This window comes from Zychaea mexicana (assembly GCF_025766255.1).
Source record: "Zychaea mexicana strain RSA 1403 chromosome Unknown BDB00scaffold_227, whole genome shotgun sequence".
NCBI classification, from domain to species: Eukaryota; Fungi; Mucoromycota; class Mucoromycetes; order Mucorales; family Lichtheimiaceae; genus Zychaea; species Zychaea mexicana.
The window spans coordinates 1-26,060 of NW_026516890.1; the positions used below are offsets into that span (position 1 = coordinate 1).

The 26,060-nt window shown below is 41.5% G+C and overlaps 7 protein-coding genes across 7 annotated transcripts; 4 read left to right on the forward strand and 3 right to left on the reverse strand.

The window, feature by feature from the left end:
* Positions 1-4,225: 4,225 nt before the first annotated feature.
* BDB00DRAFT_265382 (uncharacterized protein) lies at positions 4,226-5,670 on the reverse strand. The gene is made up of 2 exons (XM_053116713.1): positions 4,362-5,670; positions 4,226-4,281 (listed from the first exon to the last, which is right to left on the reverse strand). The coding sequence occupies exon 1, from the start codon at positions 5,505-5,507 to the stop codon at positions 4,563-4,565; it is 945 nt and encodes a 314-aa protein (XP_052972322.1). The 5' UTR covers positions 5,508-5,670; the 3' UTR covers positions 4,226-4,281; positions 4,362-4,562.
* A 1,333-nt stretch (positions 5,671-7,003) lies between these two features.
* BDB00DRAFT_934487 (uncharacterized protein) lies at positions 7,004-9,312 on the forward strand (the record flags this gene model as incomplete). Its single annotated transcript, XM_053129156.1, has 9 exons — positions 7,004-7,145; positions 7,232-7,627; positions 7,703-7,720; positions 7,816-8,282; positions 8,379-8,683; positions 8,771-8,853; positions 8,883-8,968; positions 9,045-9,067; positions 9,135-9,312. 9 exons carry the CDS (start codon positions 7,004-7,006, stop codon positions 9,310-9,312), a joined length of 1,698 nt encoding a protein of 565 aa, XP_052972323.1.
* A 352-nt stretch (positions 9,313-9,664) lies between these two features.
* Positions 9,665-10,425, reverse strand: BDB00DRAFT_777192 (uncharacterized protein; the record flags this gene model as incomplete). The annotated part of the gene is made up of 3 exons (XM_053120304.1): positions 9,665-9,954; positions 10,026-10,273; positions 10,343-10,425. Coding segments are annotated over 3 exons (621 nt in total), but the record flags the coding sequence as incomplete, so codon positions are not given.
* A 6,121-nt stretch (positions 10,426-16,546) lies between these two features.
* On the forward strand, positions 16,547-18,203 carry BDB00DRAFT_934488 (uncharacterized protein; the record flags this gene model as incomplete). The annotated part of the gene is made up of 6 exons (XM_053129157.1): positions 16,547-16,643; positions 16,734-16,912; positions 17,007-17,186; positions 17,265-17,583; positions 17,643-17,794; positions 17,866-18,203. 6 exons carry the CDS (start codon positions 16,547-16,549, stop codon positions 18,022-18,024), a joined length of 1,086 nt encoding a protein of 361 aa, XP_052972325.1. The 3' UTR covers positions 18,025-18,203.
* Positions 18,204-18,408: 205 nt separating this feature from the next.
* On the forward strand, positions 18,409-19,209 carry BDB00DRAFT_880249 (uncharacterized protein; the record flags this gene model as incomplete). The annotated part of the gene is made up of 3 exons (XM_053127973.1): positions 18,409-18,512; positions 18,698-18,831; positions 18,923-19,209. The coding sequence occupies 3 exons, from the start codon at positions 18,409-18,411 to the stop codon at positions 19,207-19,209; spliced, it is 525 nt and encodes a 174-aa protein (XP_052972326.1).
* A 475-nt stretch (positions 19,210-19,684) lies between these two features.
* On the reverse strand, positions 19,685-20,308 carry BDB00DRAFT_793704 (uncharacterized protein; the record flags this gene model as incomplete). The annotated part of the gene is made up of 3 exons (XM_053121240.1): positions 19,685-19,701; positions 19,752-19,824; positions 19,943-20,308. The coding sequence occupies 3 exons, from the start codon at positions 20,306-20,308 to the stop codon at positions 19,685-19,687; spliced, it is 456 nt and encodes a 151-aa protein (XP_052972327.1).
* An 879-nt stretch (positions 20,309-21,187) lies between these two features.
* On the forward strand, positions 21,188-22,794 carry BDB00DRAFT_880251 (uncharacterized protein; the record flags this gene model as incomplete). The annotated part of the gene is made up of 4 exons (XM_053127974.1): positions 21,188-21,668; positions 21,742-22,044; positions 22,295-22,477; positions 22,562-22,794. 4 exons carry the CDS (start codon positions 21,188-21,190, stop codon positions 22,792-22,794), a joined length of 1,200 nt encoding a protein of 399 aa, XP_052972328.1.
* Between the last annotated feature and the right edge of the window lie 3,266 nt (positions 22,795-26,060).

Consider the following 26,060-nt stretch of genomic DNA (forward strand, 5'->3'; position numbering starts at 1 on the left):
CAGTAATATCCTCCTCTAAAAGCTCCACATGCTGCTGGCCATTTTCAGCCTGTAATTGGCGACGTCGATTCTCGAGGAAATCAGCAGCAATATCGTCAGCATATCTTTCCCAAAGCTCGCCAGGCGTCAGGATATCGCAGAATGCCAGGATGACGGCGAAGAGATCACGGAGCCGTGACGCGGATGTGGTGACCTCAACGGCTTCTCCAAAACACCTATTCCACTCATCGTCGTCTTGTAACAATCCGCGTGCCTGTGCAGCAGCCTTAAACGTGGGATATACTGTGCCTTCAAAAGTGCGGATATCCTCAAAACTGGTGGCGCCCGGAACGTGCAACAACAATAGCCTCAAGCTATATTTCTCCAGGTCGCGTGGCTGTACAAAGTACAATCGAGAGACTGGTGCCACACCACGGTTATGCATTCGTCCACGGCGATACCATCCACGTTGTCTGCTGTGCGTATATGCCGAGTAGATGTCGACATATAAGTATTGTCGTGCGTCAGGGTCGCGCTGGTTCAACGCAAACCAATCTACCAACGTCGAGCTCCGGTTGCGTGCTGCGCGTTGCAAGTCTCGAACATCGGCATCAGCTTCAAAGTACACGTTCTCTTCTGATGGCAAATGGATATCTAAGCGCTTTACTGCTGGAAAATGACTCTGCATATCCTTCTCGAAAATGCGCCAACAACTTTCTGCTGCCGATACGTATCGTACATTCAAAAATGCATCAATCTCATCAACGTTTTCTTCATTTGCTTGCGTCACTGTCGCTGCACTTTGGGTGCCTACTGTCACCTCGGCACGGTCGGACCCTTTGTAAACGTACTTGTATAGGTACTTTACAGCTCGGTTGCTGGAGCAAATTTCGACGTTGATATGGGCGTTGTACTTTGTTGTAAGATATAAGTTGTACGGAACGACCCATCCATTTCCGACATTGTATGTTGTGCGGTTGACAATTCTTTCGATTGTGCGATCAGGCATATCACGTCGACGATATGTTATATTGCCGTTTTCATCGAATCGAGTTTCATTGGCGAATGGTTTGGGAAATCGTTTTGAGCATGATCCATTACTCATACAGATGGCGCGTGGATTGAGTAAAGAGCCACAGGGAGTATGGATCATATTGCGTGTGACAGTGGCATATGCCTGTGGATAGCGCTGGGGGTCTGGAATTTCAGCAGAAACGATGTTGTCGACATCCTCAACAGTGCGTATTTTGGAGTCATCGTGCATAATCAAAACAATGTGGGCATGTGGCAAGCCGCGCTTTTGGAATTCAATTACTTGAACCCATGCGACAACATTGCCGAGCACGTTATGATCTTTGAGATCTGCCATTATTAGCTTGATCTTTTCAGAAAAAACACGGGCAATCAAGTCAGGGCGATCAGATGGCTGCTGTCCATTAGAGGCCAAGGCTTCTCTTATTTCCGGCCACTCTGGGTTGCACGTAACAGTTATAAAAAGATCCGGCTTTCCAAAATGTCGCACAATAGCCATTGCATCCTGATACAGCTGATGCATATAACTTTATAAAGAAACAGAACAGAAAAAGATAACAGAGATTGATGTAAGCAATTTCATGTATAGTAACATTTTATTTTATTTTCACCATAACAAACTCTCCACAGCAAAACGCTAGCTGATTGTAATTCTAAACGATCCCAGGCACGATACTCATGTTGCTATCTTAAAGAATAACTTACCGAGGACTGCCAGTATGAGAAGATGGAAGGATAACACGACGACCCAAATTTCGAGCCAGCTCGTTATTATCTTCTCCTACATCTTGCTGGAGCGCATCAGCCATACCACTGTAAAGTTCCACGCGTAGCTGTCTTTGATGGCTGCGATAGTAATGCATACGACGGTGCTCAATCTTTGCGTACATATCGACAATGTACTGGTGCCAAAGTCGCCCATATAGATGCGCAAGAGACTCGCCACGTTCTTGGATGCGGTAGGCGTAAAATTGACGAACCGAGACAGTACCCTGACGACCATGACGCTCCCGACCTGGCTCAGCTTGAGCATGCTGATGTCCACGAAGAGGAATTCCTTCACTCCATCCATTTTCTGCATTTGGGAACATAAGGACATAATGCAGTGGATCATACAAACTACTTGTCTCATTAATCCTTTGCATCCCTCCATCACGGCGAAAGAGAACAACATCACGATAGGTAGCATCTTCGCCTGGATTGTCAACAATCAGTACAGCTATTTCGTCAGCAGTAGGAGCTGCATACTGTCTTCCGCGGCGCTGGCTCCCGGAGATGCGTATCCCCAAGTTGACACCTGGTGCACCGCGCAAACGCTCAGCTGCCGTCCGAAAGGTCTGAACATGCTGATTATTTTCATCAAGCATAGCCTGCAAATCAAGCAACAATGCACGATCCAGGTTTCCATCTAATACATTGCCGAAAAAGTCATATAAGACCGTTCGTTATAAATTGTGTTTACTAATGCTAACCTGGAAAGACTGTCTGTCTGATTGCTGCCTGCTCTTGAGGATCATATATGTAGATTTGAGCAAAGCGGGGCGGACGACCATCTTGAGGAACAATGGAACTGATTCTGTGGTAGACAGTGCCTTGGATACGAAAAGAGTATGCTCCGCCTCTAGCATTGGTATAATTTTGGTCGAGACGATCCACACCAAGGGAAGCAAATGCAAAAGTACCATTGTATAGGCGGATCTGTTCACGAAACGTTGACGATTCCTCATCTGTACCAATGAGCAGAGAGCGCAGTGGCTCTGGTGGACGCAGAACAGGTGGAAGTTCAACAACCCCATAGCCACAGCAAATTGAATAGCAATACGTGCCATCAACATTCTGTCGACGGGTTTCCCAAGACCAAACCCGAGCACCGCATGCACTGCATGTTGCGTTCATTGGTGGCAACACATGACGGTGAGCGTGAGGAGATGCGGCGTCCTCAACAATATCCTGCCCAGCAATAGTTGTTTCCTCGAATTGGTCCTGATATCCAAGTGGCCTAGTAGCATTCCTTTCTAGACGGGGTCTGCCTGCACCACGACGACGTGTTCTGGGCCTGCCAAAGCCTTCACGCAAATCAATAGTAGCAAATAAATTGCCAGAGGCATCTTCTTGATGCTAAAGTATCATTATATAATGTTCAGTATCATGAATCAGCTTCACGGCGTTTACGATATCCAGTGGTCTCAATAACTCACAGTGTTGGTAGGAGCAGTGATAGTTTGTCCTTGCGGTGTGGTTTCAGCAGCGTTGTTACTCATTTACGTATAAAAACGAATGGCGGGAAGAAAGAATGCAAAAATAATCTCCTCTCATTCTAGCTATCAAGATGACAGTAAAGTGATCATGTCATCTTTTTCCTAAAGTAGATGTGGTGCTACATTGCCAGGGTATTTATGCTCTATATATCTGAGTGAGCTTTCTTTTGTGCACTCCGAACAGAGTGAGTGCAAATATAACTTATCCGATCTGACAACTTTCTTCTTTCAAACTTCCCATCATGCCCAACACTCGAAGTACTCAGCCCAATCATCAGACAGAAGGTTTGGAGCAAATGCTCTATCGAAAGCGCAAAAGCAAGAGTGCTAGCAGAAATGCAAAGCGTCAGGTACTCTAAGAAACCACGTTTTTATAATAACTCATATATAGCGCGTTAGTTAACTTTGCTTTCAAAAACAGAAAAACAGCGATGATGAGTTTGAGTTGACTCAGGAGGATATCGAGCTCATGGAAGCTTGTGAGCATTTGCTTGGTAACTTAATCCTATTTGCTAAGATATATATGTATGCATGAACTCATTCAAGGATAAGATCTCCAGTCCTCACAGAGACAGCTTGAACAGGCAGACTCGCAAATAGACACTATCCCGTCAGATCTTCCTTCTGTACCTTCGCCAGCAGTGTCTTCGCCTCTGCTTTTGATAGAGGAATACCAATCGGTGTCTCCTCCACCACTGTCCCCTGTGCCCTCTCTTGAGGAAGGAATTCAGAAACTGAATTTGCCGCCTGCCCATCGTACGCCACTTAGTTCACCATCGCGTTCTGTAAACCATCCTAATGGCACCACCTCTCGAGGTGTACAGTGCGAATTATTAAAATAAATTGCAAACTGTTCACATGTAACAAAGACTCAAGCTGTGTAATGATTTAAAAATTGATCGCGTGAAGAGGAAGGGGGACGGAAAGCTCTGCTCGCTGTTCGGAGACAAACCACTGCTAAAAATCGATTCCAAAAAAGGAAGGACTTTCATTATTAATTTTTGAAGATTGTCTATTATATTAGAGATACTCAATCAGTTCAGATCTTCCTTTTTTTCTTTTACGCTGTTAGATAGGATGGACTCTACGTACGCAGTAACTTCTGCCATTCTCGCGAGCAGAGGTCAAACGTGTGGATCGATTCAGTCGTTAGAAACCATAAATCGCTTGACGTTCGAGCATAGTGCATGCCCGCAACGGAAGAAGAATGTGCCGCCTGCATGTCGAAAAACCCAGGATCGAATCGATTTACAATTCGTCGGCGCCCATCTTGTTGCTGCTGCTCGTATGTTGTTATATCGTCGTCGTTGTTGTCACCTTCGACCGTGTCAATGTCAGGATGGGCAAGCAACTCTTCTGTTGTTTCCAACAGATGAGTTCCTTGTTGGAGGTGGTGGCGCATGAAGAAGGTGGCGACATGGCGATAGGCTTGAAGCCCGAGACCGGCACCCATATGGCTTTGGGTGTACTATGAATTAAGCACTCAAACAACAGCCAAAAAAAAACCTTTGAAATATACACATACCGTTCGAACGGGCGCACCAGTACAAGGTACATCAGGACAATCTCGCTTAGCTCCTTGTTGAGGAAGCGTGCGACATAACGATCGGCAGTGCCTCTCGAACGACGCTTGTAGTAGTACTGAACCAGCATGACCTTTTGTCGGTACCAGTACATGCCACGTTTGGCCCCACGCGCGGACGAACGAATTGTCGTGCATGCGAGCTCCTCACCTCGCGCCGGTTGTCCACTTGTAATGTGAGCCAGAACCATGATCATGAGGATCAATTTGCGACATTGGGACAGCCACTCGTACAGAGCGGCGAGATTCCACAAGAGCTCGCCGCTTTCGGTCACGCTTGCAATAAATTCGTCACTGTGTTGCACTGCCAGGTGCCTGAACAAGACCTTGAGGTAGTCGTCGTTCGCTGTTGGGTTGCCGGGTCTGGTGAAGAATGCGATGGAGGGATTGGCTGTCCTGGTATCGGCCATTATTTCATGGAAGCGATCACAGAAAGGCTCCTGCAAGGTATAGCCGCGCAATACATGGTCTTGTAGTTGCGTGCGACAGTCGACGAGGAGGCGGCCGACACCAACCTGGATATTGGTCAAATCAACGCTTGTTGTCCGGTAGCGGATGGTCCTGAGGTCATCGCTGTCGATGTAAATGGAAGGCTCGACAGCTTGATCGCCTGATGCCAAGGTTGCGGTACGCATGGTTTCGGTGAGCATGTTCATTACGGTAGGTTCGCCATCATTGAGCCAGTACAAAACTTCCCGTGCGTCCTCACTAGCAAGTCAAACAGTTGTAGATATAAGAATTGGGCAGGTACAAGTATATACGCATATGTAATGGAACGATACTCACCGACTGATCGTACGATCAGCATCTCGGAAGGCTGGATCATTGAGTGCTTCAACATTTTCATATTCATCAGCAAACTCGTCATAGGCAAGTTGGGGCATGGTAAAGGTATCAGAGTCCATGGTCACAGCAGAAAGAATAGATTGGGATAAAAAATTGGGGGATAACTGACTGACAAAATCTTTGTGCATGAGGGGTATTAGTATTCTGTCAGTTTATGTGGTCCTAGAATCATCGCCACATGCTTATAGAGAAGCGGGTAATATGAGAAAATGATGGCGCCACCATTGCTGCCGTTTTTGTGAATATGAAGCTCGTGTAAATGCATTGACTTGATGTCAACTTTGATCCGAATAATAAAAAAACACATGCCTGTTGGTAGTAGTGGATGCAGAGAGGACTTTCAGAAGTATTTAAAGAAAGAATTTCATTGAATGCTGCTACCCTGAAAATGGTGGAACGGGAAGTGACTCGAAAAGGAAAGAAAAAAAAAGTGGCACGCTGTTGAGAAAGATAAGCGAGGCACACGTGGCACACGATTTATTTTAAGCAAAAGCACAGTTCCTGCCTATAGTGTGTGATCGTCACTGGCATTGCAGCGTAAAGACCGAAAAAAAAAAAGAACATCCCACGTGGTAGCCACTTTCATATGAAAGCGCACAGGCGCTGGAAGACACGTTGCTTTATTGTTAAGGGAAATCTAAAATTAGCAATTGAGCAAGACAATAGGATCTACCGGGATTTTCCTTAAAAAACCACCACACGTGGCCGCCACACTGCAAAAGTGCTTAGGCAATAATGGACACGTTGATCTGATTTTTTGGTAAGCGCGTTAAACCAGACGATCTTTACCGAGAAACCCTTTTCCGTATACTCGTTACAACACACGTGGCAGCCACCTTCACACATGAAAGCAAACGGGTAAAGAAAGACACGTTGCGTGGATTCTCATGAAGTATCTAAGATTAGCAATGCAGCCATGACAACGGTATCTATGAAGAAGCTATGTTCAGTATATTTTTTTAACATGTGGTTACCACCTTCAGACATGAAAGCAAATGGGTAACAAAAGGCACGTTGCTTGGATTCGCGAGAATCATCTTAAATTAGCAATGCAGCCATCCCAACGATCACCGTCAAGAAGCTTTGTGCAGTATAATTTCCACAACACATGTGGTTGCTATGCCTTAATAATAGAGTGCACAGGAATAAGCCGCGTTACATACAGATATGCTATTTAAAATAGTATGTAGTGTAATGCTCTGAATCGTTATATTTGCTACTGGTATAACAACTCTTTGTCTTTTTCACCACACATCCTCCTTTGGCTCTATTCTTTTGTTATTAGTCACTTTTATTATTCTTCATCATGTCATCCCGTCATCGGCGAACGAGACGTACAAATGCCCCGGAAGAAGACTGCAACTGCCCAAACATATCACCGGCGGAAATGAACACCCACAGGAAGCAATATCATCAACAGCAAGTAACACTTACATTTCGCGATGGCTGTAAGTCGGTTTTGTGCCAATGTCAATTGTTTATTGGTGAGCATATATCACGCATAAAGTTTTACTAAGACATAATTATTATGCAGCCAAACTCGATGTTGTGGTGGAACGGATCTCTCCCCCGGACCAAGTATTTGTGACATGCCCAGAGTGTACAAGACGCTTGCGCATCATGTCTGTGCATACCCATTTCCGAAGATTCTGCCAAAAACGCCTTGATCCTGCCACCGTTGCTCATCTTCCAAAATATAATCCTCCACCTTCTTCGACGATGCATCCAACTACAACACAGCAGCGTGGCGAGCCGCGTTTGCAGGAAACTCGCTCCATGTCACCACGGCAAACAGTTACATCAAGACGTGAAATGCCACGCAACCGCACGCCAGTTCAGCCTCCTTCGCCATCACCCATGTTGAATCCGTCACCACCATTGCCCTCATCGCCTTCTTCTTCTTTGATGTCATTGCTTCCACCATCCCAAGGTGCTTTAACATTATCAGATGAACAGCAACAGCAATCCCAACAGCAGGAAGACGCAACGGAAATCGACTAACAAGAGCCGACCGTGGACCAAGGTAAGATCATGGCGATAAAATCATTTACGTGCACATGCATGAGTAAAAGTGCTAATAATGTGTGTGTGTGTGGTTTTTTTTTTTTTTAATTTCAGAGCGTGCCAACCTGATTACTCGTTTGGGTCTCACCATCGATGAGAGTAGCGGACTCCTTTTTTGCTCGAATGGTTGCCGTGATCGCCAATACGTATTTGTCAAGACGGATGAAGCATACCAGCATATCATCACAGCCCATCGTGCACTACGACGGCATGTAGAAGCGGTTTCTGAGCACGAATTTACTGAACTTTTATATCGCCTTGGTTCCCAACGTTCTGATGTAACCGACCGATACTCTGTTGCCGCTTCTCGTGTCAGGGATATGATTCCTCGTGTCAATCTACTCGACCCACCTGTGCCAGGATATAGATGCAATGATTGTCCTAGCTATTTCCAGGAGTACACATCATGTCGATCCCATCGTTCTACTCATCACGGTGATAGTGATGTGACGCTCAATGCGTTGTTTGCAAGATGTATGGTGCAAAGACTCGGTCCAAGCCAGAATATGCCATATTTCGGTGTTATATCGGATGATATGAACATTGACGCCAGCAACCGGGACGTGGCGCAAGGGTAGCAGAGACTTACTAATACTATAGAACGGTGTTTGCTTCAGCACGAGGGTATCATGAAGCATTATGGTGTGCAGAACTTGGACCGCCCGGCACATTTGGCAGAGCGTCGCGCTATTGGCCGTTTTCACGAAACTATGCGCTGGGACATGCTGGTGAGAAGAGTTTTGACCGAAGAAGATACGACCGATAGCCGCTCCCGACTTGCTAGTTGGATATCTCTTCCTGAAGTATCGAACAAGATTGGCCTCTCCATTGTCGCTGCTGTGACGAAGTACATGAAAGTTGTTGACAAAGCAACTCGTGGTGCGTCATATTATCTTGAGCGTCGCATGGTGATGGGACTAAGGTGTGTATTACACAATATAATGAGGGAAGAAGTAAGAATACAACAAACACATTTATTTATGGTGCTCTTTGTTTTTAAAATCATTAGTGTCGATGATGTCCCAACCCGTGGTCTGACTGAGCTGCTCCAGCAATCCCATGGAAGGACGTACAATGGTCGATGTGAACTAGGTAAGACGTTTATTTTAATTAAAAGTTAGACGACGATGTTGTAGTGAAAGAATTCAAGGAGGTGTATGCCGAGTACAGTTTCATTATTACATTCACAAAGGACACTGTTGACGCTGTAAGTCGTAAATGGGGTGGGAAATATGGAAAAAAAGTCAATGGAGCTGATGGTTTTTGTTTCTATTAACCTAAAGCCTAGTGACCTTGCCATCCCGCGGTGGTGACATTCTTATTAAGTACTCACATTGAATTTCGCTCTTTCTTTTAATCTGATATTTCTTTAGAACAACAGCAACTTTCTGGTACGATCTATTGGAGTTCCGACTTCGTTCATCCATGGATAACTATGTGATTGCTGATATAGAGCCAATGGAGGATGTGGGTATCGGGAGAAGCTCCAAATCAGGGCGTCTTACGGACGATATGATGAAGAATGTCAGTATTTGGCTTCGAGATAGGTAGAGTGAGTCGAGTTAACAAACCGTTGGACCCTTGTTGACGTAGTGGGATTGTGTGCTAATTCATAGGGGTGAAAACGCAAAAGGAAGCCAGAAAACTTCCTTGGAGAGAATCCAAGCGAATTGCTAACGATGCTGGGCTCATGGCTTACTATTATGATCACAAGATGAAGAAGCATAAATCTTGTGCTATGTATTTTTTGCTCTGTTCCCTTTACTTTTATCTTTTTACTTTTTGGTTTCGATGCGAACGTATATGTTTACAAAGAAGTTAGATAATTTTTTGTATGATAGACAACAAGGGTTAGGAGAGAGAGGGTGGGAAGAAAAGCTATGGCAATGAATATGAAAGTATACTATGGCATGGTAACCGCTCTTCGTTTGTTGGATCTTGAAGGAGATATCATATTAAATTGTTCGTCCGGCAAAGATGGACGACGTTTCGTATACATCATAGTATTTTCGTTTGGTTTCATGGGCACGCACCACTTTCTAAAACAATGCAATATGGCTATAAGATCATCGAAATAGCTTGGAAAAGCACCAAGATGTTCAATGGAATTTGGGATAGTAATAGCGGCAATTTCGGTACATACATAAAAACCATCAGCTTCAAGTTTGTTTAACAGAATATTCGCCTTATGATCTAAAAAGTTATACCTAAATTAGTGAAAGTTTCAGTGGTTTCTATGTCTGAATATAAATAAGAGAACTTACTCACTAGTTGAATGCTTAAAGAAGCTTTCAATCCAGACGCATCCAAAGAGTTTTTTGTTAATAAGCACAATCGAATCAAATCTTTTGATATGCCATATTGGTTTCCAGCTTCTGAAGCTGGTTTCACTTCAACATATCCCAGTGAGTGACCAAAATGAAGGCCATTCATCTCTGTTACACAAGAATCCGGCCGCTGATTTGAAATGGAGGCTTTTGATGGTGTTTCTTTAGCCTCTTGATTTGTAGTGCTCGTCCTAAGAAACAAACACCATATGTAAGTAATACGCACAGAATTTCAAGCTTGTCTTATCACTCACCACCTGAACAAGACACCATTATCAGGTTCGTCAAATAATGCGGATAAAAAGGGATCAATAAATCGATGACATAGTTCGGTTTCTTTGATCTCGGCGCAATTTCTTGGTAGGGGAGTTTATCAATGCTAAAAGAATGTAGGAAGTTCCTATAAATATATATCTCATTTTCCATTGGTATACAAAAAATAAATATACTTACAAGTTCACCACGCTTTTTGTGATGATAGAGCTTTAATAAAGATAATAAGGGACAAGATTAAGTATCTTTGAGATCATGTTTTATTCCAACAAAAGATAAAGCTCTTTTATATTCTAGCTATTAAGACGGCGATATCAATTCATCCGACTAATGGATAAACTATGTGATAGAGGATGGATCAAGGACGTATCAGAACTTCTATTGAAGTTGCTATGTTAATCGGGCACATCTTTGAAACCGGCGTTAGCTGATGTAATGGCCGAGGCACCTGTTGATAGGTTCATTGTCCTGTTCACGTAAGGTGGATCATCTGAGTGAGAGATTTTATTCAATAGTGTTTAGCCGAAATGCCGTAGTGTTCATACGTGTGTGCTATAATGTTTAACCGAATATCTTATTGTTGATATCTTAAGCAGTGTATTAATGTGGTTCACCACATCACCCCCTTCCAGGTTAAACATTATTTTGTGAAGAATGTGCTTAGCAACGTGTGCGTAAACGCTTACTGCGTCTAGTAGATGGTGTAGGTGTGGAACCCTCTTAACGTTTGGAATTACAGTGAACCCCCGCTTTTTGCAACAGCGGGAATACCGTCAAAAAAGTTGCAAAATCTGAGGATCTGCAAAATGTGAATATGTTACACAAGTGGGATCGATAAGCTGGCAAAGTGTAATTAGTATACACCAATTAAAAGAGTGCGGTCCATCATTATAGCTCAGTGATAATATCTACGTATAGCCTAGCTTCTTTTTGCAATCATTACTTCTTCTCTTCTATTCAACTTCTTTTTCATCATGGGCAAAGCCAAATATGAGAAGCTCACTGACGAGCAAAATGACATCATCTACAACTATTACATCCAAAAGGAGAAAGCTAAAGTCAAGATCAGTTTCAAGGATCTAGTTGCTTGGGCTAAAATTGAGTTGAACCTCGAAAATATGCCTCATGTGACGACGATTACAAGAATGATCCAGGGTCGAAAGCAAGACGAACAAAATGGCATCGATCGTCACAGAAAAAAGAAAGACCGAGCAAAGTTTCCAGTATGTGTTCCTATTTGCTTCCAGGTGTATTTTACGACAGAAATAGTAATAAAACAAACTATAATAGCAACTTGAACATGCATTGTACATGTGGATCGAGCAGCGCTACCATGAGCGCTCTCCAATTAACTGGAGATTGATCATTCGTGCCGGAAAAGAATTTGCACAGGATATGGGCATTTCTGAGGAACAATTTTGCTTTTCCAATGGATGGGAGAACAGATTCCAGCGTCGTTACCAGCTGAAGGTGCATAAGGTACACGGTGAGGCTTCATCTGCAGATGTTAGCCTAGCTGCTGCCAAACTTCCGGAAGTCCAAGCAAAATGTGCACAGTATGCTCTCAAGGACATTTACAACATGGATGAAACAGCAGTATTCTACTCAAGTGCCCCAACTACTACCATTGCTCCTGCATCCTTCAAGGGCGTTAAGTTGGATAAAACGCGGTTGACACTTGTGTTAACGACCAATGCAGACGGCTCTGACAAATGGTATAACTATCAAGGGGCATATTGGATAATAGAATTTGAGAATCATCCTTTGATCTAGTAGAGTGTTAACCACGATAGTTAAATGATATAATATACAAGCAGCTAATAATATTACTTACTACAGGTTTCCATGGTTTATCGGCAAATCCCAAAATCCAGCATACTTTAAGAAGGTACTTCATCATTATATCCAATAGGTGCATATTTGCTTACATAGTGTTTGTTTGTCTGGTAGAGAGGAAAGGATGGTTATCCAAACATTAGCGTGATGAATTATCGAGCAAATGCCAACGCATGGATGACGCGTGAGATTTTCTATGATTATCTCAAAAAACTAGATAACTCAATGAGGCATCAAAAACGCAAGATCCTTTTGCTGCTGGATAACTTTTCTGGGCACTTTTGTGATTACGAGCCAACCAACGTTGAGCTTTTATATTTGCCACCCAACACGACGTCGATAATGCAGTAATTGGATGCTGGTATAATCAGTAGCTTCAAGGTGCATTTCAAGTATGTACAAGAATAAGATCTCATGCATATCATGTAAGGAGAGGTGATTATTTGTATACTAAAGCAGTTAACTTCAGGAATAAGCAATATGAAAAGGCTTACGAGAAAATCAAGTACCGTTTGGAGCAAGGTCTACCAGCAAATGATGGCAAAGTTTTCCGTGTGGAAATCATTTTTGGTATGGCTTGGTGTCTTGAGGCTTGGTATAAAGACGTTAAGCCTTCTACAATCGCAAATTGCTTTAAGAAGACAAAGGTGGTAGAGGGTGCAACTAACAGCATTAGCAATGGATCCGGTTGTGAAGATGAAGTAGCCCTAGGTCAGATCAATGATCATTTGAGCCATATATATGGGAGCCATGATCTTCAAAACTTCACTTTTGATGCCGATCCACCTGAGGAAGTAGCAGCTGTTCATCCAGTGCTAACCAATGATGAAATTCTTAAAGCTGTGCTTGATGAAGCAGTTGTAGATGCAAATTCGATTGCTGAAGCTGCTAATGATTCTAGAGAGCCTTCTAATGATGCTCCATGTCAATCTCCAAAGTACACAAATCAGGAGAAGGCTCGGATGGTGGAAAAAGTCATCGAGATTCTGATTGATCCAGAACATCAAGAGATCAAAGATCAGCTTCGAAAAATTCGTGACAATTTTCGTAGAAAAAGTCAGTCAAAGCAATCAGCAATCACAACTTTCTTTATTTAGTTTAAAACCTCTCATATAATAGAATATATTAGTGTATCTCTTTTGTCACTGGTTCGGGTCTCACCGTCTCCGAAGTTTGAGGCTAATAAGGCCGAAGCGGGAAATTGCAGGTCCCGATTTCCGAGTTGCAATCTGCAAAAACTGAGGAAACTGCAATTTTACTAAGTGTTGAGCGGGAATCTGCTCAAAAAAGTTGCAAAAAGCGGGGATCTGCAATAATCGGGGGTGCAAAAAGCGGGGGTTCACTGTAGTTCCTTTTGCTTTACGTTGTGATTGCTGTGGGATATGCGTCACAGGTAATGCAGTTTGTATTTTGCTTTGCTTCGGTGGTGTGATACCAACACGTTCCCAATATTTCATGATTGGTTGTGGACTATTAAATGCTTCTGCTGGTTCCAAGGAATCGTCATCAGGTGTATAATCTTTCCATCTAACCCGGTATTGATATTTGCCTGGTGCAAGCTCTTTGTGGTCTACAATTGACTGTACGGTGTAATATTTACCGTTTTCTTCAAATGCTTCTTCTGTATCAATTAATTCATCCTGTGATAGGAGTTTCATTTGTGAGGGTGCGTAGTTATGAGAAGTTAATAAACCCTGTTCATCTCTAAGGACATAAGAACCACCTTTGGTTTTGCGTACTACAGTATATGGTCCTTCATATCTTGGATCCATCTTCTTACTGCGTAATTCATCAATGACCATGACCGTGCTTCCGATGGGATAATCGGTGATTCTAAACTTGGCATTGTATTTGCCTTTTTTAATATCATCCAGTGCCTTTGCTCTTTCCGAAATTGCAGGAAAGACAATGTTTGTCATTTGTTCAATGCGGTTTTGCAGCTCATCTTCTGTGAGTGGCCGCGGGATCTGTTCTCTGCTATAGTCCCTGAAACCGTTCATTGTTCTATTGAACATAAGAGCAAATGGTGTAGAACCATGTCTATTGGCAACTTTGTTGTTAAGGGCTAATTGTGCTGGTTTGACATATAAGTCCCAGTCTCTAACTGCTCCTTTTGTATACTTGCGGATGATGTTAACAGTTGTTTGCACAAATCTTTCAGCCAATTCCTGAGCTCTTGGGTGAAAAGGCGTAGAAAGTCTTTGGTCGAATCCAGAGGCTTCTCGAAGACGAGTCATTAGTTAGTTTTTGAATTCAGTACCATTATCACTGCTGAGATAACGGCAAAAGCCCACTAAGCAAAATGTGTCGATGACTGCTTGAACGACAGTGTCTGATGTTTTTTCAGGAAGTGCGTGTAAAACACAAAAACGTGTGCATACGTCTACCATGACTAAGAGATAATTGTTTCCGCGATGGCTTGTGCCGAAGCCGCTTGCAAGATCAATTGTCCAATGATCACCCGGATAGAATGCATGAAGAGGTCTTAAAGGGTTATAACCTTTCTTGGTGATGTTGAATCGCTGGCATTCGGGGCAGCTTTTTACAATGTGTGCGGCTTCTTTGTACATATTGTTCCATTTCAAACCATCATTGTGTAGTGCTTTTGTGATAGCTTCAGCGCCAAAGTGACCAAATGCATGTGCTTTTTCGAGTAATTCCAGTATTTCATGTTCGGGTAGTTCAAAATAGATGTCATCATCTATATTGTCAGTGTTATTACTTGTTTGTGTGTTTATTGTGAGAGTCTTATTTTGTACAGTGTTATTATTTGTATGAATTTCCGTAGCACTACCCCCTTCCAGCTCTTTTTCATCGATGTGAAAAAGGCGAGATAATTGATCAGGAAGGATGTTATCTAATCCTAGTAGGTGAATAATTTCAAAGTCGTATTGTAAGATGGTGTCAAACCAACTGATCATCATAGCGTTGGCTATTTTTTGTGTATGGAGGAAGGTCAATGCTTTGTGTTCTGTCGGAAAGAGTAACACCATCAGGCAACAAGGAAACAATCTGTTCAGCCCGAAGAGCAGGATCCCTACGGATAATGGTATCAACAAATGGTTGGAGTCTTATCAAAAGGTCTGCGGCAATTGCTCCGGAATTAACAACGAGTTGGCTTTGTTCAATTGCTGCTAACAGGATATGCTGGTTTGGGGTCAATTGGGTCATTTGCTGCGCATCTTAAAGTAGGTTCACAGCTCTAAGGCCGTTCATGACCTCAGTAGCAGAGACATCCTAGTTCGAACTTTCAATACCAGAACCGGTTACTGTTAAAGAAACCCTTGAGTCTAACCGCATTCTTTGCGCGACGACAGCAAGACTGGTTGCTCGGACACCTCTTGAATTGGTATAATTATCCACTCGAAGTCGGCCTTGGACAATAATAGAGGTACCTTCAGATATGTCATTTTCCATAAGGAACCGCAGAAGCCTAGGCAGACCAACATTAACTCGAAAATAGACACGATTAGCATAAACTGAAACTACAGCAGAAGGCTGGTCAACCATAGTATCATCAACCATCCTTTGCCTATTTCTAAAGACTGGATCCCTGGAGACAACGCCTTAGATTACGCAAGTTACAACCATTTGCTCTATAAAACAAAACCAAGATTAAGGATTGCCATACTTCAATGCAAGGAGCCTTGGAAAAAATCATATACAACAATTAGATGATATACATACTAGAGTTCTTTGGTAATGTAATAACAGTATTGAAGAATACGCTTTACAGGGTTGCGATCAACGGCTATTTATATACAAAACCTGAGCGCAAGGCCATTGACTAATTATTTATTTTAGATTTGCTATTCAGGGACTACTGATATCGTTGTTGCCGGATTTGCCATCTAGAGGATATCAAGGCCAAACCTTTGTTCTTATCAAACAAACAAGCCATCATAATCGAAATCCAGTCAACACAAAGGACAAATTTTTGTCCTTGGAAAGCAGGAGCAACCATTGATTTGCTGGAAACACCAAAGGTCTACTTTTTGTCCTCAGTTGGATGTTCACCATTCGCTTATCAGATAAGCTGATTTTTTTATGGAAGCTAAGCAAAGTTTTGTGCATGGGAAAAAAACAACTCTAAATTTTTGTCCTGTGGAAAATAAGGAGGACAATTTTTTGTCCTGTAGAAAATAAGCAGGACAATTTTTTGTCCTGTGGAAAATAAGCAGGACACTTTTTTGTCCTCTTTCAAAAATAACAGTCCGGTTTTTTGTGTTTTGTAGGACAAACGATGAACTCTAACGTCAGGCCTCGTTTATAAAAAGGGGTCATTGAGGTAAGCCTTTATTCTTCATTCTATCAGATTGACTTGTTTTTTTTTTCCTTTGCCATTAACAATGAACACCCCTTCGCCTTCTCACGATTACTTCCAACAACAGCCTAACAACAACAACAACAACAACAACTCGTTTGTGCAGTCTCTGCAATCGTCTGGTATTGTTTGCTTGGTTTTATTATTTATGTACTTGAAATTTTGAAGCAGCTCAGGCTGAATCCTTGTACTTCTTTTTATTTTTTTATTAGATAACAAGACTTTCATTGATGCCATCACTGACGAGATTAATAGACGCGGCATCCGTCTTTTTCAAGACCGTGAAGACCATTTATTACGTCTTGGTTTTGAGATGGACGTCATTAGTCAAAATGGCCAGCCATCAGTTATGGTTGCTGATCATGCCATCCAACTGGATGAGGGTTTTGTGGTATGTATAATTCTGTTTTCTTCATTCTCATTGCCTTTTTCTTTATAAGAAAACATTGTAGTAAATGACAGTTTGCATATAAATTATTTTGTAGTTTCCTGAGGAGATCCCAGTTTCTCCTTCCAGCGTTCTGGAAGAACCTTTGGCTCCTGGCTCACCTGAGCTAACCCCTACCAGTCCTGGTGCCATTCCTTCTGTTGGGCCCTCTTCTGGGCAAGTTCGCCGCCGCTCTTCCCCTTCAGACAGGTCTGAAGGCACAGCTGCCAAAAGACAGGTACCTATTTATCTTTTACAATCCATATGTTGGTCATTATTCAAAACCTGACTTTTGCCAATGATCCAATTGTTATAGAAGCTGTTTGATCCTGCAGCTTATGTCAACGGCCTGTTTGAAGGGGTTGACATCTCTAATTCAATTGGAATGACTATCAAGTCATTCCATATGCAACGTTTGTCTCCTGCGTCCCTGGTGTGTCCTTTGCCTCCTATCTCTTTGGAACAAGGGTTGGCATTCTTCCAAAATGATGGCGTTAAGACCATGTTCCTAGGCCGCCGAAAATTTAAGCTTATGGAACATGTCTTTTACATCAACGTCTTCATTATTGGAAGAATGCTTGTACGAGAACGCCAAGTAAACTCGTACAAGCACTTTCTCCAGCATTTGATTTCTGGTAACCTTTTTACTAATTTACATAGAAAACTGTTTATTAACTGTTCATTTTTTTTATAGATCCTGCCATCTGGCCTGCTGGGGAAAGTGCCAACCTGAAGTACTTGGTCCAAAAGCTAAAAGGAGCCAATAGATTGTTGCACTTGGTTAAGGAAGTAGGAAGGCCAATGATCCTACTTCCTAACGAAGTCAACATCATTGAGCTGATCAATGTAAGTTTCAGAGGCCTTCTTCTTTTGCTTATGAACAATCATATAGGGAAAGCTGACAACGTTTTTATTAGATGCCGACGCCATCTTTCATGCTCCTTGTCCAAGAGCTCAAGACAAGGCGCATTTTCCGTCTGCTGCACCCCCAAGTAGCTGAATCCTTAGGGGAAGTCCAGGGCTTCTTATCATCATTAGAAGCCCTGGCAGATTTCATTGACCAGAGCTTTTTATAAGCTCTTGTTCATCCATCCTCTCCTTTCTTTTTGCTTTTCCTTGTCCTCTCCTTTCTTATTCCTTCCTTATGTTTGCTCACCCTTTTCATTCTTTCATCATGCTGCATTGATCCCTTTGTTTACCTTCATATTGCTCCATTCCTTTTCTTATCATATCATAAAAACCGCCTATGCCTGCCTCTTTTTCTGTTCTTCTATATGCTTCTCTATTATTATATGCCCTCCTTTGTTTGTATTATGTTGATCTCTTTGTATATGTGCCTTTCTTTCTTTTTTGTTCTTTTTCATGTTCATGGCTATGCCCCTTTCTTTTTTTTTCATTTCAAAAAAGTATATATACAATAAATATGTTTATGTCTTATGCCTGTTATCTCATCTTCAAAAATGCCTTTGACACACACTGAAAAAACCGTTTTCTTCAAGTATGATGGATTGACGTTTGAAGGAAATCGATTGACAATGATAAGAGGATTTGTGGTTGAACAAGAGTGAGTAATCAGATGCGTTAATATCTTTGGGTTCGGGATTGAAAAAGAGTGATGCGGTCTCAATACAAAGCATCATTTGGGATTCGAAAGCATAAAGTAAACAGCATTGGCTAGCTATTGTCAAATAGCCGTTTGTGAAAAAGCATCATGAGTATATTGATTCTGCTTACTGTTCTTTTTTGTAGACGCGCAAAAAAGTTTCAAGGAACCGTTGGTCCTCTTTTACAGCATATGAACGCAATGCAAAACGTTGAACGCGACAAAACATACAAGGCTGTCATTTCTGGACAGCTTTCGGAGATAAATACTGTTTGCGGATGTCAATGATTGGCATTCTATCAGTACAATAAAAGCAACGATTACATCGATACAAGAGCCACAAGAAGAAACAGATCTTCCGATTGCAATAGCAAATCGATTTGCAACTGTCAGTGCGTCTAGCATTACAGATTCTGGTTTTGAAAACCATGAGGTAACAATAACCGATCTACATTTCCGTATGGCTGGTGGAGCAACAATGATAAGACGACGGCCAAGAGAAGAAGATGAAAATAATAATCGGCAAGACAAACGAAGACAAATTGATGATGAAAACGACACGATATTGTCAAATGGCATAGATGAGGAGCAGCATGAGAACGTTGTAGAAGATGAGGACATCTATGAAGAGCGCAATGATTACATTTACAATATTTAATGGTAATAAAGTAAAACCTTCGGGCCTCCTTTCAGTCTGGCTGAAAAAGTGAAGAGCATAACCCAAATTAATCTGGGATGCTAACAGCTTCTTTTCTGCTTTGCTTTGTCAACAGTACATATAAGAGAGGATGTGATGAAACAAATTTTTCAATTATTATTGGGCATAACGATCTCTGAGGGTACGAATAAAATTGCGACAAAGGGAATTGACAGGATTACAACGTTTAACAGTATTGAGGGGATCTCCATCTGGTAAAACAAGCAAAACGTCACTGAAAGATTTAACTCTTGTTAAAGCAACGTACAAAAATCCGTGTGCAAAGAATTCTCCGAGGAAAACGGCAACTTTTGGAAGAGTAAGACTTTGAACCTTTTGGATCGTCAGAGCATAAGCCAATGTCAATGGGAATTGCGTTCGTTCATAACCAGTAAAAGGGATATCACGAGTTATTCGAAAAACAGGAAGCGTTTCTTCAGGGTTGAATATTTTCTGTATAGTAATCATGTCATCTGACAAGGAATGAATTTTGCATAATGTACCATTGACCCATCCGTTTTCAACGCTTATGTTTTCCAAAAGCATAACCTGTGCATCAACCTTTACATCAAGGACCTATAAAGAATTCATTCATTAGAACGGTCATTGTCTATTTCAAAATAACACATGTGTTTACGTTTATCTATAGCTAATGAAACAATGATTCAAAAGAATTATGAAGCCTTTCACTTACAGCTGGCAAATACGTTTTCTCCAAAGCATTCATGGCTACCTGTCCCATTCCATCTCGCTTATCAAGAGAACGATATGATTGCAATTGACCAGGGCATCGCCTAAGTTTTTCAGTGTTGAAATTCTTTACCGCATCATTTGTTGGAGCAACCATAACGGTTCCTAATGGTACTTCATTCAAAGAAATTGTCCTACTTGAAAGAAGATCATAATCAGTAGGAACTTGCAATTCATCCAAACGCAAACGCTCTAGAAATCTGAGAAACGTCAAATCCGTTTGTCTGCAAGGATCAACAAGCTGTGTGATTTGCGTTTCTTTGAAAAATTCGGATCGGAAAAGAGGAGTACTGTTGTCACCAAAAGGCATGATTTGTGCAAAGTCACCAAACAGACAAACAGGAATACCTCCCCATGGCAAATTACGCTTCGTTCCTATGCGCATTGCTCTATCAAGATCATCCATCATTTCCGCTGGGATCATGCTTATTTCATCTGTCAAAAAAACAGATCGAGGATTTTCTTTAACAAACTCATCGATACGAATGTGATTCACCTTCTGTTCTATATGCGAAATGCCAAAGAATCGATGGATCGTCATTCCTTTGATCGTATGTGCTGCTACACCCATAAAAGCAAGCCTGACAACTCGATATCGCAATGCAGCAAAGAACATTGCAATTGTTTCCAGTACAAAACTTTTCCCAGTACCAGCACTGCCGTGAATCAACGTCGGAATGCAATCGTCCATATTTTCTAATGCAAAACTATAAGCATCATACTGAGAGTTAGTAAATTGATCCATTCTTTGTGATGTTTGCCTTCTTAGCTCATCCAAATCAACTCCATCAGTATGATTCCATTGATTAATCGCGTTTAAGTTGGCATCCTCTGCCAATCTTGCCAAAGCATCTAGAGCTGCACCCTCTGCTGTACTTGATGTCAAAGGAGAAAGCTTGCCGATCGAAACAAGATGGTCATGACATCCTATAGATCAAAAACATTAGCGTCAATGCCAACTGCATAAACAGGACAACACGAATATGTTGACCATTGTTATAACAGAAACCAGCTAGAATTACCCTCCGTGGCGAGCATTACAGTCAGCGATAGAGGCTTGTGGTTTAGTGTTTTTTAGTCGAACCACAAAACCGCAAACCGCATAGGTTCGGATGTTGAATGATCAAAATTAAATTGTCTCAGCCCACGGTTGATAGACCAATAGCCTTATTTTACACTCTTCATCTCGATGCTTCCAATCGACGACATCACTCTAATCCCTTTCTACTCCTATGCACTTTCGATTATTTCGAAGGCGGAGTACAACAGGGACGAATACGAAAAACGTTTTCTGGAAACAGACGAACATGTGGTGCGATTCCTTGAAAATTGCGCGGAGGAAGATATGGAGCGTGCGCTCATTAACGAAATTGCTCGCTTAAGATCTCTTCGCCCTGACGTCGAACCCGGATTGAGCAACAGCTCCATCCGTGTCCCTGAGGTTGACACAGGAGACAATCTTGCCGAACTGAACACGGCAATGAAAGCTGAACTGGCAGCAATGGAGAGCGAGCTGCTTGAGCATTGGAAGACCCGTCGTGCTGAAATAGCTCGAAAGCACGGGTATGAAGTGAAGTCCTTGGCTCCTGCGAAGCTACCATTTCTTCGCAAGAATACCGGAAAGGTTACCGGCTTTAATGTCTTCCAAAAAGAACTCTACTGCGAACAAGGTTGCTAGTATTTCAACGAATTTGTCGTTCAATTATTCGAATATAGCTAATTACACCTATGAACTATTACTAGATCGTAAGCGATACAAAGAGGATCGTACCCAAATGGGTAACATAATGAAAGAAAAGGCTTTGATGTGGAAGACACTGTCCTGGAAGGATAAGACTTTCTACAAACAAAAGGCCGAGCTTCGTAACAAGCAGCTTTCTGTTTCGGATCAGCAAAAGAGGGAAAACAGATTTTTGAAGCTTTCAAATCTCCTCCACCGTAATTTGACCATGCTTCAAGAAGAGTGCGGTGTGGAAAGCATTTGTTTTGTTGCACCAAATGACATCAACACATCTATTTATCCAGATCGAGATGGATATGGCTCCGGTAATATTCTATTTTCACGTTACAAAACTACGTTGCAATGTTTTGAACTGCTTTCTAATGAACAAAACATAGATGGTGGAAATCACTTTTGGAAGCTGTTGTGAGTAGGTGCAGTTGATTTGAATGGACAAACATTCAGCCTTCATTTCAAAAAAGAGATGCTCCAATACAACAAACAACTCAGTAAGCTCAAAATTTGTTTCACTGCTTTTATGGTGTTCGAAATATATGTATACTGATTTCATTGCAGTCGACAACACTTCTGTTGAACCACCTTCTTCCTCCTCCTCCGTCTCCTCCTCTTCATCCGTCGCCACGCGCGTTCCTCCACCGCCATCCTCCACCGCCTATGAAACGCATACTGCGATGTCCCCAGCAACACTTCAGCATGGTGAAGAGCAAAACCTGAGGAAATTGATCTTAAACAAGTATAGTAAGTAGCTTGTAATAACAAGAAGTGCTGATGGTTATGGAGTTTTCGGCGTATAGGTACAATTTCTAATGATGTTCACGTTAGGACAAGCGGTTCTGGAAAATTACCAAAAGGTGATCGCTGAAGGAGCAAGAATGCCATGGCATGACAAACAAATGTATGCCGATATTGTCATGCTAGGCTGGCCTGAGGGTACCGAACGCAATCACCCTAGCTGTTTACTTCAGCATGAACGAGCTGAAATAGAGAGACGATTGGTTTCCAGTGAAATTAGATTTGTAAAGGCGTCACAGCAACAACAGCAACAAGATGAATAAGCCTTTTTCTTTTTCTTTGCCTTTTTTCCATTTTCTTTGCCTTCTTTTTTCTTCAAAAAATATGCTTGACTGACAGGAAGTTAGGTCCACTTTAACTAGTATAATTTTGCACTGCTGAAAGCACTTTGTTTGGGGCTGATGGCTAGTTTGGTAAGTTTGCAATGTAGCTACATATAGCCACCAAGCAATGATTCTAGGAGTATCTGATACATTTTTTTTAAGTATACAATCTTTGACGTTTAATCCTAAACATCCCCACATTTTTTTTTGTAAGTACTTGGCCATGATCTACTTATATGACGTTTTGCTACATCCTATTTGCATGCTGTACGTAGTAGTTTTCGTAAGGATGTATATATAAGCATTAGTAGGCAAAAGCTACTCATTATTAGTACTTACTTTTTTCTTCGACAATACATAGTAGAATCTCGCTCGTCAACATTAACAACTGTAGTTTCAACTTGTGCTAATATCATATCATGTAAGACAAAGTGTTGGGGTCCATGTCCTCAAGGATTGAAACAAGGTTTTTTTTCATGATTTCAAGTCAATCTAAATAAGATAGTAGTACAGCATAATTCCACCAATTACACTAATACACACGTATGGTATCTCTTCGAAAAGCTTACTTTTTTCCATGCCATTTTTAGGTACAAAGAATGAAACTACCAGCTCTTGATGAAGCCGTCTCGTTTGTATCGAGATCCAATAGTTAATTTCAATCCAAATGATACTATAATGCTATTGATTACAGTATGCATGTATGTACCGCCTATATCTTCTCTCATTTTTATAGCCGTCCTTCCAGAGCATGTCAATGGCTTGCGTCGGTTCCTTGACAATGACTCTGCCTACTTTCGTTCCCTTGAACAGGGCCTTGCTCTACCTTTATTTATCGGTTTCAATAAATTATGGCTCATATTTTGTAGCGTTGATGATCCCTGTATTTGTAAAGACAGTTATGATCTAAGTACTTTTGCAATTCTGCCGGCCTTGTCAATGAATAAACAGCAGTCGACTGTGATAGAGTTAACGGCACCTATATTTCTCTGTCTGGTCGAGCACTTCTACTTACTCGATTTTTGTAAGGGTTCTGAAGAACACTGTATGCTTTTATGATGGTAAGTTATTTCTTTGTTACACACTAGTAACTAACGTGATTGCTTACTATGTAATGAATCAGATCGTTCCCGGCAGCAGTCTGCTAAGTTAAGTACGAGAAATCCACACTTAACTACGTAATAATTGATTTACTGGAAGTGTAGTAAAGGTAAAAAAAAGGATCGACCCTCTCGGTTAGTTTGGCAAGATCAACAACAAAATTTATAGAAGGTACACTAGCATGGAAATGAAACCGGAAAATATCAATTCTTTATAAGTCATCCCGCTCAATTTATGATATCATTTGTGAAGCAAGCGCCAAAGTTTTTTATGGAAAAAGGTTCTTGGAGGAGGTATAGGAACTTTCATATAAGCAGCATATGAGCGCTTTTCGCTCCATAGGATTTTGGACTGCCACATTCGATTCCAGACAAGCACGATTGAATCTTCGTAAAGTATATTCGCATTGACTGCTATAAACATACTTCTGAGTGGATTGTTGGTGGGTGAGGTTAGCAAGGACAATTTAAAGGAGCTCTGTTGCTGCCGAGGATTTCATTGCTGAATGTGCGTAAGCATTAATGGGTTACCGATGGCGCTTGCTGCTAAAATCGAATACATGGTCACAATGCGAAAGAACACATTTACACAAACATAATGATGTAGAGTACAATAACAGAAACATGGTAGGTCTTTCCAACATGTACAACATTTGGAGTAAAAAGGAAAAGAGAACCGGTATCCTTGGTGATCTCCTCATTTGCGCACTGAATGTAGAGCACAGCATTAGTTAAAGTAATGTAACTCTCTGCCCATTAATCGTAAGCACTATGTATGCTACATTTCTTTCTCTGTTATGACAATAAATATAAATTTGGCATGTTTTTTTTTTAATTGGCGCATCAAAGTACAGTGTACTCCTTAAATGCTGTACTTTATCCATGAACCGATTGTATTCAATACACGTTATTGATACTGTCCAGCAAAATACAAATCGAGCTATGCTAAGTGTTATAATTAGACTTTAGTTGCAACCATGCGAGTAAGATCCATGATAAACAGATACTTTTAATTGCTGCGTTGTAACCTGGTGCGACACGTCTGGAATAGTTGCAACCATGACAGGCCAACAGACCTAGTTACAACCATGTATATGAATCTTTTGAAACAATGATGCACTGAAATAGTCTTTTTAGTCATATCATCTGTAGAAGCACTACTACTACAGTCATCTTCTTTATACTTGGGTTGAGGCCATATCAAGATAGCTATATACGTCCGATTGAAAGCGTGGCAGAAGACTTTGCTTAATCAGTTGCAACCTAGCCCATCTGTCTGTCAGGTTGCAACTAGTAAGACAGATGAATGTACCTTCTCCAATACAAATAAGTATACTCAGAAACGATACATAAGCATCAATTATCTACTCGCATCTAAAAATATCGGATGCTGAAGCGATTTGTTATACTTGGATGGAAATCATGACAGATAGTTTAACCTACTTAGAAACCATAACAGATGTTGTAGTTTTAATGAGTTTCAACCTAGTACACCGATATGTCATAGTTGCAACCGGGACAGATAGACATGTAGTTTTACTGCGTTTCAACCTAGTACACCGATCTGTCATAGTTGCAACCGGGACGGATAGACATGTAGTTTTACTGCGTTTCAACCTAGTACACCGATCTGTCATAGTTGCAACCGGGACGGATAGACATATAGTTTTACTGCGTTTCAACCTAGTACACCGATCTGTCATAGTTGCAACCAGGACGGATAGACATGTAGTTTTACTTAGTTTCAACCTAGTACACCGATCTGTCATAGTTGCAACCGGGACAGATAGACATGTAGTTTTACTGCGTTTCAACCTAGTACACCGATCTGTCATAGTTGCAACCAGGACAGATAGACGTGCACAGTTGCGATTCTAAGGCAGTTGCGTCTCACAATGTAAGCTAAAGCAATAGCAGGAAATAAACCTACCATACTACATATATAGCTAATAGACATCGTTTCAGTCGACTTGAAACTTTCTAAAACATCTATAATGATTTTTTACTCAAATTATGCAAAAGGTCTACGATTCCAGCAACAAATTGTATCTAATACTGTAGCTTGAGGAGGATGTTTGAAACTTAGTTAAGCACTAGATTACCGCA